The sequence below is a fragment of the Schistocerca americana genome, chromosome 1, assembly GCF_021461395.2.
Source record: "Schistocerca americana isolate TAMUIC-IGC-003095 chromosome 1, iqSchAmer2.1, whole genome shotgun sequence".
NCBI lineage: Eukaryota > Metazoa > Arthropoda > Insecta > Orthoptera > Acrididae > Schistocerca > Schistocerca americana.
Window position 1 is genome coordinate 264541246 of NC_060119.1, and position 13984 is coordinate 264555229.

At 39.9% G+C, this 13984-nt stretch overlaps 1 protein-coding gene across 1 annotated transcript in view; it reads left to right on the forward strand.

The window, feature by feature from the left end:
• Positions 1–13984, forward strand: part of LOC124577102 (serine/arginine repetitive matrix protein 1-like) — a 303302-nt gene that overhangs the window by 214021 nt on the left and 75297 nt on the right. The window contains exon 4 of the mRNA XM_047131217.1: positions 5566–5687. Coding sequence (XP_046987173.1) covers positions 5566–5687 — 122 coding nt within the window. The remainder of the gene's footprint in view (positions 1–5565; positions 5688–13984) is intronic.

Below are 13984 nucleotides of genomic sequence, written 5' to 3' on the forward strand. Positions count from 1 at the left end.
CACGTGAAGAGTTATTAATAAACATGGAGAAATACTGTGAACATACAGGGGCCAGAGGCATCTAACTGTTTATAGGTTCAATTTTGGATCTTAGTGTTCCCAACTATTCCCATTTTTTTCGTATACATCTGTATATTGATCCACCATTTATTCGTTTCATGCTAACAACGAATTCGTGTATGTGGTAATTACTTCATTTCTCATTCAATGTACGTGGCATCCTAGGAACAAGCTCTCGGCTCCACGACGACTGCTCCCACTCCAATATGTGACACTCATGTTTTGGTTAAGCAAATCTGGGACCAATGTGTAGCCCTGATTTGAATCTCCTCTACCTCGTACGTTAATCGAAAGACTCACAGCCCCATCCTTCTGTTCGACCAGTTTTGCAATCAATATCTCTCTTGCGTGAATTGACCTTGTGAGGATTCGTCCAACAAATGTGAGCGTGCACATCTGATTTCGACTCGGTTACTTTCATGTCATCGTGTCCCTTTAAATAACTCCTCAAATACACCGTCAATCCGAAAAGCTTGAACACACGATTAATGAAATTAGAGAAATGTTAAGATGGTTGTTTTAATGCGGTAGATGTTTTACGTAGCTTCCCACCACTTGATTGCAACGCACGTCAGGAAAGAGTTTCTTTGGGATGTTTTTCAACTTGCACGTCAGATAAGTATGAATGTTTTTCCATTAAAGAAATTTCCGCACTTTGTCGATTTGTGGTAGGTTCACACTGACAGCGCCAAAACTTATCACCGGTGACGACTATTGCCACAAAAGAATTCTCCATCACATCGCAGCAAGCGCCTAAGCTTTGTTTTTTTTTTTTTTTTTTTTTTTTGTTCAGGAGTCAACGCGTGCCAGGCAAACCTTGCGCACACTTTTTTCTTCTTGAAAATATTCTGGCTCCATTGCGAGTTGTGACACATTAAGTTGACGTACTACTGCCACACGTCTACTGCTCATCACTGCCTGCTCACACCTGACTGGTCGGTGAACATCTGTTGTTTATAGTTGCTAGTTCAGGTTGCCGCCGTAGTTGTTGCGCTGATTTCGCTTCTACGCCAGGAATAAAAGCAATCTCAGAACGTTTTCGACAGACAGTATACGAGCGCAGATAACTGAGGCCTGCGAATGAGTTCAGATGTGGATCACACAGTCAAACGATTTCGGAGCATTTCGTCTGTTTCCCTCGATACATATTATTTATCTTCCATGTCGTTTATTTATGTTTAGATTCATCTGTCATTGTTTGCACTAGGCACCAATTATCTGTCAGTCTGTCAACTTTAGTGAACAACTTGTACACAACTGCTTCGTTGAGGCTTTGAGTTATCCGTCAGTAATTTCTAAACACAGAAGAGCGAAAAATTTATGACCACATCTTTCATACGTTTTCCTCCGCGTTTGGAATGCTATACAGCAGTTATTCTGGTTGGCATTGATTAGGTAATTCCTCCTGCGGTTCCCGGAGCTATGTGGCACCAAATGTTTATACATAGGTCACGCAGTGTCCGCAAATTACGTCGCGGGGTTTTGTGGAGCATGCCCAGATGTGTTGCATCGGCCTCAAATCAGGTGGCCGAGTTATCAACGGCAGCCCACTATCATGTTCCTACAAGATAATGTTTGGACAACATGGCAACATACGGGTGTCGTCAGTTTGCGTGCCCCATGTTCAACAGTGAGTGCTGATACACACCAAAACATCTGTGCATGTACCAAAATTGTACTCTGTCAGGAGATATACCGCCGCCTCCATCCTTAACGTTCCCTAATGAGGCATGATCCAACACTTTGTCTCGAATTGGTGGCTTCACTGTTCTTCATTCACTTTCCACAGGTGCTCTCGTCAGTAAAACGCAAATAGTTGTCCAGCTTCGCCGATTCCGAGACTTTCGTTCCCAAACGCCAGTCCATAACATTCTATGCGTTCTTAAGTTGCTTAGGCCTACGTCAACGAATTTCATTTGTGGCAAGTAACGTCTGAGTTCCTGTTCCATGCTTTCCTTATCACGTGATTAGAATGTGTCTCCTGACACATTATACCGATCCTAGCACTCGAGGTGTCCACCAAAGTTTCCACTTTAATCGCTCCTGCAACTCTTTCACCCACCCTCAAACACACACACGAACTACCACAGAAGGAATGAACTATACCTTTCTTCTTTCCGTTCAAACTCACTTTCGATTTATAATAAGAACCTGCACACTGCGGAGGATGCAAACAACTAGCTAAACTGACCAAGCTGGTTCAAGCAAATTTTGCCGGCCCCGTTCGTCATTTAAAGGGGGCGGATACGTCATGAGCCTGGCGCTCTGCCAAGTTGGCAGCCCTGCCAGGCTGCCGGCCGCAGGTCGCGGCGGCACACCGCGCCTCTTTGTTTGCCTGTCAACCACGACCTCGTTATTAACTCGCACCCGGACAATGCACAGCGCGTGCTACTATGACGATGGGCCGTCCTTCTTATGGAGCTATGCTGCGGGTTGGGAACGAGTAATGAGATTATTCTTATCATCATTATTATTATTTCTACTATTAAACGTAGAAAAACTGCTTAAAATGTAGCAGTTGTCGCCTACGCTGTTAGACCAGGTCGCCAATGCATTTCATCTTCTGGCTGCAGAGTCGAACAAGAGCCTTACATGCTAATAATGGTGCCCGTTCATAGTATGCTAAGGAGGCGTCATTTATCTACCAGAATTACTCTGCACCTTGTTTAACCTGAGGTTATAGCAATGGTGGTAGTGTGTTGGCTTGGATGTACAATAACTAGAAAAAGCTTTAGCGTCATGGAGTAATATCATCATATATGGACGATTCTGTTAAGAGTACATGAAATACGTTCTGTGTGGTATAGATAGAATAGCTGTATAGATGTGTTTGTTCTCACGCTTCAACAATCATTATGACATCCTGTGAAATTACTATACTAGTCTCTTTGGCAGCCTTTGATAACGTCCGCTAACAAGTAACCTCTGTTAGACGATCTCTGAACACAATTTAAGAGACGAAATAAAACACACCAGGAATACAGGGGGAAGGAAGTGAGATTGGGTATTAAGTCTATCGGCTACACATCATTAGCCAGCAGAAAAAGCTCGGATTTCAAAAAGTTGAGGGAGCACACTGCTTGCTTTTTAATGGGATGTCCTTCATTCACTTCCCAACACGTATAAAGTAAATACTTCTTATGTTTTTCTTTGTGGGAGAAGTTGGGTGACGTGCGAGGGCAAGGCTGGGGCGGTGTGAGACGGATGTTTTCATCGGTCTTGTGGCTCATATGATGTACGACACCAGTCCATCACGACTACTTCCTCTTTCCAGCTTACTCATCACAGAGTAATGTTTAGAATCAGAGTGCAATCTCTTTCTTCCCAAAGCGAGAAATTTATTTATTCCCTGTTGTTACGGAACATTTTCTGACATCTTCTCCCTCCTTGTTGTCAGTTTTTTCCACATATTCCTCACCTCGCCGTTTAAGTGGAGAAACAACTCATATCTTACCAGTCAATTAAAATTTAACATCCTTCTATAACACTGCATGTCAAACACTTTAATGCTCTTCTTTTCCGTTTTTCAAAGGAAATGTTCAAATGTGTGTGAAATCTTATGGGACTTAACTGCTAAGGCCATTAGCCCCTAAGCTTACACACTACTTAACCTGAATTAACCTAAGGACAAACACACACGCCCATGCCTGAGGGAGGACTAGAAGCTCCGCCGGGATCAGCCACACAGTCCATGGCTGTATAGCCTTAGTCCGCTCGGCTAATGCCGCGCAGCTTTCCGTTTTTCTTCCAGTCGATGATTAACTTACATACATTGATTAACTTACATACATGTAGCCTTCCCCAAAAAAAGTATCCCGAAATTAAAGCCTATGTTCGATACAACTGGACTTTTCATAGCGAGAAAGCCCACTTTTTTCTGTGCCAGTCTTGCTCTTATGCTCTTTCTGTTGTGCTACTGTCGACTTTAGTCCGAAGGCTGGTTTGATGCTGTTCTCCATGCTAATCTATAAGGCACAAGTCTTTCGTACCTTCATTACTACTCCACCCTGTGCCCATTGAAAAGTGCATACTGTAATCGAATATTGGTCTTACAGTGCAATTCTTACCGCAACATTTCCTTCCATAAAAAAACTGAAGATTGCTTCATACCTCAGTATGTGCTGTATCAAGCGATTTCTTCTTATAGTCAAGTTCATTTTTCCTAAATAGACTCAGTACCGGTGCCTCATCACTTACGCTGACCAGCTAAGTGATCTTGAGCGTTCTCCAGCGGCACCACAGACAAAAAATTTCGGTACCTTGTTGGTTTATCGTCCACCTTTCACTTCTCTGTGTTTATACTGCAAACAAATGCCTTCTTAAAAGTGTTTCTCTTGCCAGTGCCATTATAGAGCATTTCAGATACCACCACGTAATACATCAGTTTTCCTTTTTCTCTATGGCGACATCCACCTGATCACTACTCGCCCTGAGTCCGCATAGAGAAGTAATTCATCTGCGGGATATTATCACTAAAAGGATGCCGTTGACATTTACGTATACAGTAGAGCTGCTTGACCTTGGTAAAATAACGGCTATTGTTTCACTTTGCTTTCATAGCAGATTCCACAGCTAATATCACAAGATCACACTAGTCAGTTATCCAGACAAATGCTCTCTAAGTGTACTAATGGCTGCTTACTTTCTTCAGGTACCACTTCTTAATATTGCCTCTCCACAGATACCTCCCCAACGCTTTTGTTCCTACTGTACGGCTTTCAATCTCGTTGATCTACATATGACATGCCTCCGCAGCAAGGCTTATGGGTCGTGATGGGATATCTGAGTCCATTCAAAGCGCAAAGACTATCAACAGCAAAACAATTCTAAGCATTCGACTCAAGTTGGATTAACATTATACAAGCGAATAACTGATTCAGGTACAGACGAGTGTCGCACTGTGATTGACAGCGGAAAGAGTGCACACAAGTTCGTTGGCACTCTACAAGGAGGTAGAAGAATTCAATGTCATTGGTGGTAGATGTTCCACTGCCATATTTAACTGGCAAAGAGAGGAGAGGTGGTTACGTGACATTTCTGATGATCAGACTATTGCGCTAATAGCCTGGATTACGTTCCAAAGTCCTCCACATTGTTTGACAGAGTGAGGGCTTGTGACACTATAATGGTGGTCCATCCGTAATATGTGGTATTAAGGTCAGTGGACTCTTAGTGATAGTCGAGATGAGAAGGCAATGTGTCGACAACAATTTTCCCCGCATCCTTCTCTCATCATCAAACAATACAACACCACAGTATACATACAAATCCATTGTAGTCAACGTATACCCTTCGCACATAATCCTCACACAAGGTAAGGAAGGGGAGAGACACCATGTGCAGATGAAAAAAAAACCTCCCCAGTCATGCGGATGAATCTACTCCTCGGCGCCACCCAGCCAAAACGTAACAAAACTTTCTTTTCTGACTTACTTAGGAATCCTGTGATCTGTAGCTCCATGTGTTACAAAAGCAATCTGTAGTATGATTTTTGTGTCGTTGCAGAACGCGATGCGCAGAAACCGTGGCTGCCAGACGATGAGGGCAGCGGCTTCAGCTCTGAAACAGAACTCGACGACGAAGACCTATTCCTGCAGCAGCGCAGGGCTGCGCGCCGAGGGCGAAAGGTAAGGTAGATCCTGATCCGAGTCAGAAGGCTCCGCATATTTACCCAAACATTCCAGATTGCCATACTCGAAACTGACGAAAACGGCATAAAAGACTACACTTGATTTCTGAACTAGACAACATATTTATCCACCCCTCTCCTTTTTGCAAATGTGTCAGTAGATAGGTGTATAGTATATGACTGCTAAGTGTGAGACACAGTACTTTTTATTATACCAAACATTAAGCTTTCATCTTGTTCGATTCGTACATGTACCACTGAAAGAATGGACTTCGCGAAAGTCGACATTAGTCTAATTCTGGATTTAACATTTCTGTGAGTTCAGTAGTAAGAAGGCTGCGGAGTATTAACTGTTCCTGTCATGAAATCATATTTTTACTATTGTCTAAGCTAGTATTATTGTGTTACAAAATTTTTTTAGAGATTGTGTGTTACGGATTATAAAATATTTACACAACCCTCCTGCCAGTGAAAAGAATATGTGGTAATGTGCTTACCTGTGTATCGTATGATTTCAATAGGCTCGTGCAGTATTCTGCTATGGAAAGTGCAAGTGATCTCCTCCAGCTACAAGCTGCAGTTGACAGTCCAGAGGCTGGACAACTGGTTGGTGTTTTGGATAAACAAACTACTCACTTATGGTGTTATACAGCATTTGTTTAAGCAAAGTTTATGACACAATTATTTTCATGGCTTTAATTTATGACCCACTACCATAACATGGCTACTCCACACTTAATCCTGTCGCAGTAGCTCACTTGTGCTCTTATCCATTATTTATTTACAACTAATTTGCGATCAAATGTCATAACATGGCTACCTTTTTATTTCAGATACCTTATCTTAATTATTATAATATATGCATCATATTGGTCACATGATGTGCAACTCTGTACTTAGTTTGCTTTATTATAATTCCAATGTTGAATCACAATCTTTATTTCTAATCACGTAATTAACTTCGACTTGTAATTATCATTTTTAGACCTAGAAAAATATAAGCACATATAAAGAGCCTAATTTAGAGATGCATTCCTAACTATATGAGTGTAGAGTGAGAAACACTATAAACAACTATATAACATATCCATACCCGATTATCTTGCACTTGAAGACAATGCGATGTTTGTAGTGCATCTGTAAATTAGGCTACATCCATGAGCTTGTATTCGTCCAGGTCTGAAGATGTTCATCATTGACCGAAATTAATTACTTGACTGCAAATAAGTGTTGTGATTCAAGACTGGAATTATAATAAATCAAGCATTTTTTGAATAGCTGGAAACTTCTTCGTGACTGTGACATAGCTTGTGTATTTCTAATGATACTATTTATTCTCGCACTTGTACACTCTTGCAGTCTTCGGAGCTGTGTGGATGATTTTTTTCCGAAAGGAGATAGTATGTCGCCAGACTCATTCATTTTGCACACCGACTTGAATAGTGTTTTGTTGCCACTTCCTCCAATGATTTTAGAAATTCTGATGTAATATTGTTGATCCCTTCCACCTTATTTGATCTAGAGTTTTCCAAAGCTCTTTTAAATACTGATTCTAATATTTGATCACTTATTTCTTATTAATCGACTCCTTTCCCTTCTTCTATCACATCAGATATATCTTTCCCCTCATAGAAGCCTTCATTGTATTCTTTGCATGTATTTGCTCTCTCCACTGCATTTGTTAAATGCAGAGGAGAATTCCCGTTTCACTCTTGATGTTGCCGCCCTTGATTCTAATTTCACCGGATGTTGTTTCGATTTGCCTATATGCTAAGTCTGTCCTTCCAGCAATCACTTGTTTTTCGATTTTTCTCATTTTTCCTGCAACCATTTCGTCTTAGCGTCCCAACATTTTCTATTTATTTCATTCCTCAGCGACAGTATTGCGGTATTCCTGAATTTATCTGAGCATTTTTGCACTCTTACGTTGGAGAAATTGCTTTTTCAATGACTATCTGTTATCAAAAGACCAATCACAACTTTTATTTCTGCACTACCATATTTTATACAATTCTTCTCAAATTCCTTTTCCTCATATCTCCTTTAACCCATTATATTCTCTCTAACATGTGAAGAAATATATAGTTCAGATGCTTCTTTTGGTGTTATATCAGTTTTGAAAGGAAAGCTTGACTGTATCAACTTGAGATTTTATTATATTATGTTTCCTTTCCTTTGTTTCCTTCTATGGAATTTAATTCCATTCAAATCCATTACATCTAAGTAACACATTTTCAGTATTTTAATATTGTTGGTATCATCTTCTAGGTTCAAAATATCTGCTACATTATATGTATCACTTACTTCCTGACAACATTTACCGTTTTTCCTTCCCTGTCTTTATGTTTATAATTTGATATGATGTCCAAATCTTCATCACTGAAATCGCTAAGATCATCAGATTCTTCCAATATTGGAAGAACTTCTTCATCTGTCAATTTTCTCAAAATCATGTTCTAAGACCAACAGCTAATATGGTTTGTATCTACCAGATATCACTCAATAATGTGGGATCTTCAATGAACTATAATTGAAGTAAATAAATAAGAAGACTATAAAACGAATCTGAGTTACTTGGGTCAAGCATCAAGTATGAATATATCCGAAAATTAATTTCGTTACTAAAAGACAGTATAAAATCTTTGTACTTATCATTTACTGGAGCAAAACATAATGCTTTTAGAATAGTGAATGACGAAATCGTAGTATAAATATTTACAACTAATAAAAATGTAATGAGGCTCTGAGACTCACCTTAGACGGTCTAGGAGTAATGGCTAGTAGATATGGAGAGTATAATATATGAAGAACAGAATGGTTTTGGATCAGGACGCACATGAACAGAAACTCATTGAGTATGCATGGATTTCTTCAGAGTCCATGATACGGTACGACAAAACAGTCCATGGATACATATGTGGATTACTGGTTGTGTCAACTACTTAAGTCTAACTAGTCAAACAGATCTATGAAACGATGTGTGTTACGTCAAAGTAGGAAAATACAGCGTCACCAGGATTTCCTGTTGCAAAGGGGCTACACCAAAGATGTGTAATGGCATCAGTGTTATTTAATAATTTCTACGTATGAGGCACTTAAAACCTCCAGGAGCAAATGTGAAGGCATGGGAGTCCCTGTCCAGGACGAAATCTTGTACACACTGCTCTTTCTTGCTGACTAATTCATAGCAGTAAGAGACCTGGATAAACGAAGGACGTGTTTGGGAAATTAGACGAGGAATATGAAAAATGGGGCTAACAATCAGCTTGAAAGAACCAAAGTATCTTATGGTTGGTTTGAACATTAAAGGCAACGTGGAGGCTGGACGCAGTAAGAGCAAGGGGTGTAAGTTTTTTAAGTGTCTGGGTTCATGAAGTCATCAAATGGAGAAAGTGAAGATTATGTAAATAACAAAACAAAGCAGTGCAAAAGGACCAACAACGACTTAGCTTGGTCTTTTGAATAATAAAACAACAAAAAGGACCACAAAGGCGAGATATCATTCAGTTGCTGAAAAGAGTGGTATGCACAGAACAGAAAAATAGGTAGTAAACAAGCAGCAGGTAATAACTCGCTTTCACTAAAGATAGACTTTTGGAGGCGATGTTTTGGGTTTTCCAAGTAGGACTGTCTAACAAATACTTACATAAGAAAGGCTATTGGTGTCGTAAATCAGTAATAAACTCAGTGAAGACGAAATGTGTAGAATGGTATAGCCTTCAAAACAGGATGAACGGCTGCTGGTGATGGCAGTGGACCACAGGAGAAAGAAAAACGCATAGGCGATATGGGAGCAGCTGTGGTCAAGATGTCCAGGATGTGATGGATGTCAGAGTCCTACTAGGGGAGACTGGATGATCAGAGGAAGTGGAATAAAGGAAGGAAGAAACGGCATGAGTTGTAGAACACTAGCAGTATGGTGATGATGAAAAGCAGTAAGATACATGATAAGGATAATAAATTTGGTAATAAACTGGGTTCAAAATAAACATGTCACCTAGAGGGAGAGGAGGAATGGAGATAGGAGGGAGGTCATAAAACAGAGGTGTGGTTGGAGGAGTGACAGGGGATCAGATATTATCCTGATCCCTTGTGACACAGACACAAAAGTAGTGAGATTCGCGCCAGAGCAGGCTTAGTTTCTATACTTTTACCCTCTACAGCTTTCACTAGTATCATGGAAGTTATTTCCAGATGCATTAACATATGTCCTGTGGTACCATACCTTCGTATGTACGAATGTGAACTATGTACAACGATATGGAGCTACAATGAACAAAAAATTAATCATACGATGCTCATATAAGACGTAAATCAAACAAACAGTGGCTGTAACAACCATATCAAAAAATAACTTGCACAAGAAGCAAGTTCAATGAACATTTTGATTGTAATAGTGCAACAAAAACGAGACTCATTGTACGTCTGCAGCAATATAAGAATCAAAAAAATATATAGTCAACAGTAAAACTCGAAATCTAAAGTAAAAATCTGTCACAGTACTCAAAAGGATGAATGTGCCATGCGTAATAAAGCCATAGACAAACAGAAAACATAGATGGCTCATCGCTGCACTATGTAATTGGTCGACAGCGAAATAAAAGATTTTTGTATCGACTAGTACTTACATGACTGTTCCCCGTTCATAGCAGTAACATAACGTAAACAAAAATGGCAAGAAGAAGTGACGGTGGTGTGCAAATGTGTACAGTTACATAGATCAACATATAAAAGGAATACTTGCTAGCAGAGATTCAGTTGTGTGTAAAGACAACAATATAATAACTAAAGATGTTTGACAATCAGATCAAATTATATAAGAAACGTGGGCCAGGCAATGGTGTCACTGTTAGTTACAAGAAAATTACATTCAGAACATGTGACAGGAGTATGGTTGGTTACCACCAAAATAAATTTAAAATTACTGTATTGACAACACATCATATTACCAAATAAAGTTTACAGCAACTGTGAGAAGACAGATCGCACAAAACGGAGACCACATCATGTGACTTGAAGGTGATTCAACTGCCTGTTACACGTGAGGTGTAGAAAACTGGAGGAATATAGCAGTAGTAGCACACAGTCCTTGTGCTAGAAATTTTGTTGTGCATCGTTAGCACAACACGATAAATTTATTTTTATTTTAGTTCCTCAAAAATACTAAAGAAATAGTTCTGATTAAGCTTTCTTACCCATTTAATACTCGATAAAAACTGTGCTCAGGTACATTTTTAAGATTGTCAGTAGGTGTGGGCGGGTGCCACCTAGGGTTTTTGCAGAAGTGCGGTGGTGAGGGGGGGGGGGGGAGGAAGTGGTCTTAGCAGGAACTTTTGCCATTCTATTCTCGCATGTATCAATGTCGTACTACTCCGTGATCAAGCCACAGGAAGGCGTGAAAGAGAATAACTAAAAAAAAGAAAAAGAAACATAAGGTCTCTCTGCCACCACGAATGAAGTTCAAATTTCGTTAAATGGTTTTAAACAATCCCTAGTGTTTCCCGCTTGTACACAAGAGGAAGAAACTGCGGTCTCGCCAAACGAGTGCTTTCATGTCAATGCGGATGCAGCCCCAGTTTGTCCAAAGAGAAGGGTTCGAACATCTGAGGGTGTCAGTATCAAAAGTTGTCAAAAGGTCATCGAGTTGCGAGCTGTAGTTTTCGACCACGAAATGTGTGGGAATCAAAGTTCCATGGAAAAGCGCGGTTCCACTGACACCCTTCCTGTCATCCTTTGAGACCTTTCAGTTAAGATTCTGCGTGGCGGTGTGTCTGAAATGTTTTCCTCGGCCACACATAAGAAAACCTGTTGATTTTAAAGCTGAGCGTCGTGAATCTAACCTCCAAAGCAGAGGCGTCAAACGAACGCGTGAAATATGGATATCAGGGGCTGTGATGGCATCTCAATTTTGTGACACTTCCAATCCGAAGTCATTAACCCACTTTACACCTCACATGAGCTTCTGATATCTGGGCTGTTTTCGTACGTGTCGACACCTTGGTCTCTGAAGCGTCGTCGAGCCAAAGGACGATGTCGTAGAGCGTCACGCTTTTTATCATTACAGAGGAACATTTTACGCACCTTTGAGGCAAATTCCACATGCGTCAGAATTGGGGACAATTATTAGTTTTCGAAAAAGTGATCCCTTAATTCGGCTGTACAGTGCATTTTATTGAGCAGCCAATTTCTATTTACAAAGTAAAAATTATTTTACGATGCATAGCACATCGTAGTGATGCAAAATTACTTAAGTTAACCTCGTTACCCTAAAACAAATTTGAAAAATCATTCACATAACGATAGTAATATACTGTTTTCTCTTTTAAGGCGTCGTACTTTTATAGAATTTATTTTCCTGTTCATTAATGAAAATCGGCGCTGAGATGCCAGCCAGACATTCTGAAGATAAATTTCGCCATTAAATTTAAAATGATTATGAGATAATGACAGATCAAGTAATTCAGCCAATTCAGTGACTTTACCAATACTACGTGTTACGTGCTATAGCAGATTGTTCTTGGTAGTGTGCAGATAACCTTCAGTCAGAACACTAGTATGTAAATGACCACTGTCAAGTAACAATAATTGGGCGTTTTTCGGTAATTTAAGGCCTGTTAAAGTTTTAGTAAGTTTCTATTTTTTTCTATCAGTAGTGTTTCGAAAAGCATAGCCTCTTTCGACTTATTATTCAGTGCTTTGTTAAGCTTGTATTTTGGACATTTAGTATTATTAACAAGTGACATAATTTTCCTATGAACATTCTTACGACTCTGCTGTGTTTACTGGAGGCTGCTGGGATTCACTATTTTCACAGATCTCCTTTCATAATCAGCAAATAGGAAAGCGGCATTATCTATTTTTCATTCGAGGTTGTTGTAGAACGTCCCTGCAGGATCCTTTTTTGTTTCGATGACCTTATTACGTTATAAGTTTGACTAAAATTTTATTACGCTTGATATCTTCTTTCTTTTTAATACTTTCACAGCTTTTAACTTAAGATTTTTTTGTTTTTACTATTTACTATGTATTTATTTGATTCTTTTTTTCCTACAGCTATAGAGCCAGTCTCATTTGTGTTGTTTTGTTACAACTAAACTTTTCATTGAAGTTGCCTCTTATAAAAGGCACGTTATGATTATTATTAAAACATCCACTTTCTGTCGAACTGTCATGCTATACGAGGATGGCACGTTCAATACTTCTTTGTTTGGTATAACACTACGTAGGTGCAGCTATTTCATGTTCAGATAATACTGAGGATGATGCTCGTTCCGCCCTTTATAAGCTGACATTTTTACGATGTGTGCTCAGTTGTTCCCTCTGTATTTGTGTATACCTTCAGACACTGTAAGCTTGAAGATAATTCTGCAACAAGAAATTTTTGCTAAGGCGACTTTCTGCTGTGTGTGTGTGTGTGTGTGTGTGTGTGTGTGTGTGTGTGTGTGTGCGTGTGTGTGTGTGTGTGTGTCTGTGCTTGTTCGCAGATCGGAGGTTCGTTTTATTGACAACTGAAACTACTCAAGTCATCACATTTCAAAATTTATATATGTCCGCGATCTAGGTAATTAAAAGGTTTTTTAAATTTCATGGAATTTCATTCGTGCTAGTCTTCATTATTTTTCTCTTTCTTCGGTTTACTCTCAGTCCACTATCGGTGCTCAGTGGAGTGTTCATACCACACAGAATAACATGCAGCAGTTGTTTGAATTCACTGAAGATAGCATCGCTCTCAACGGATTTTATATTCTTTCATCTTGATTTCTAATCCTGTTTTTGAAATTATCTCTTGTCTCTGTCATTGCTTCTTCGATGTACAGCTTAAACAGAAGGGTAGAAAGACAGCAACCCAGTACAACATCCCTTTTTAATTCGAGCACTTGCCGGCCATGTGGCCGAGCGGTTCTAGGCGCTTCAGTCTGGAACCGCACGACCGCTACGATCACAGGTTCGAATCCTGCCTCGGGTATAGATGTGTGTGATGTCCTTAGTTTAATTAGGTTTAAGTAGTTCTAAGTTCTAAGGGACTGATGACCTCAGATATTAAGTCCCATAGTGCTCAGAGCCATTTCAACCATTTTTGATTTCGAGCACTTCGTTCCTGGTCTTCCATTCCTACTGATCCTTCTTGCTTTTGACCGCCTTTCCCTGTCACTTGAACCTAATTATCTGTGAATTACTAACGTCTAGCACCATTTTACACTGTCGACAGATCTGGTGAGGGTGTCTTGATTTTTCTATAGTTCTGCTTCCATTACTAAGTCTGAACTGCCCCTCTTGTGTGTGTGCCCTCCTCTG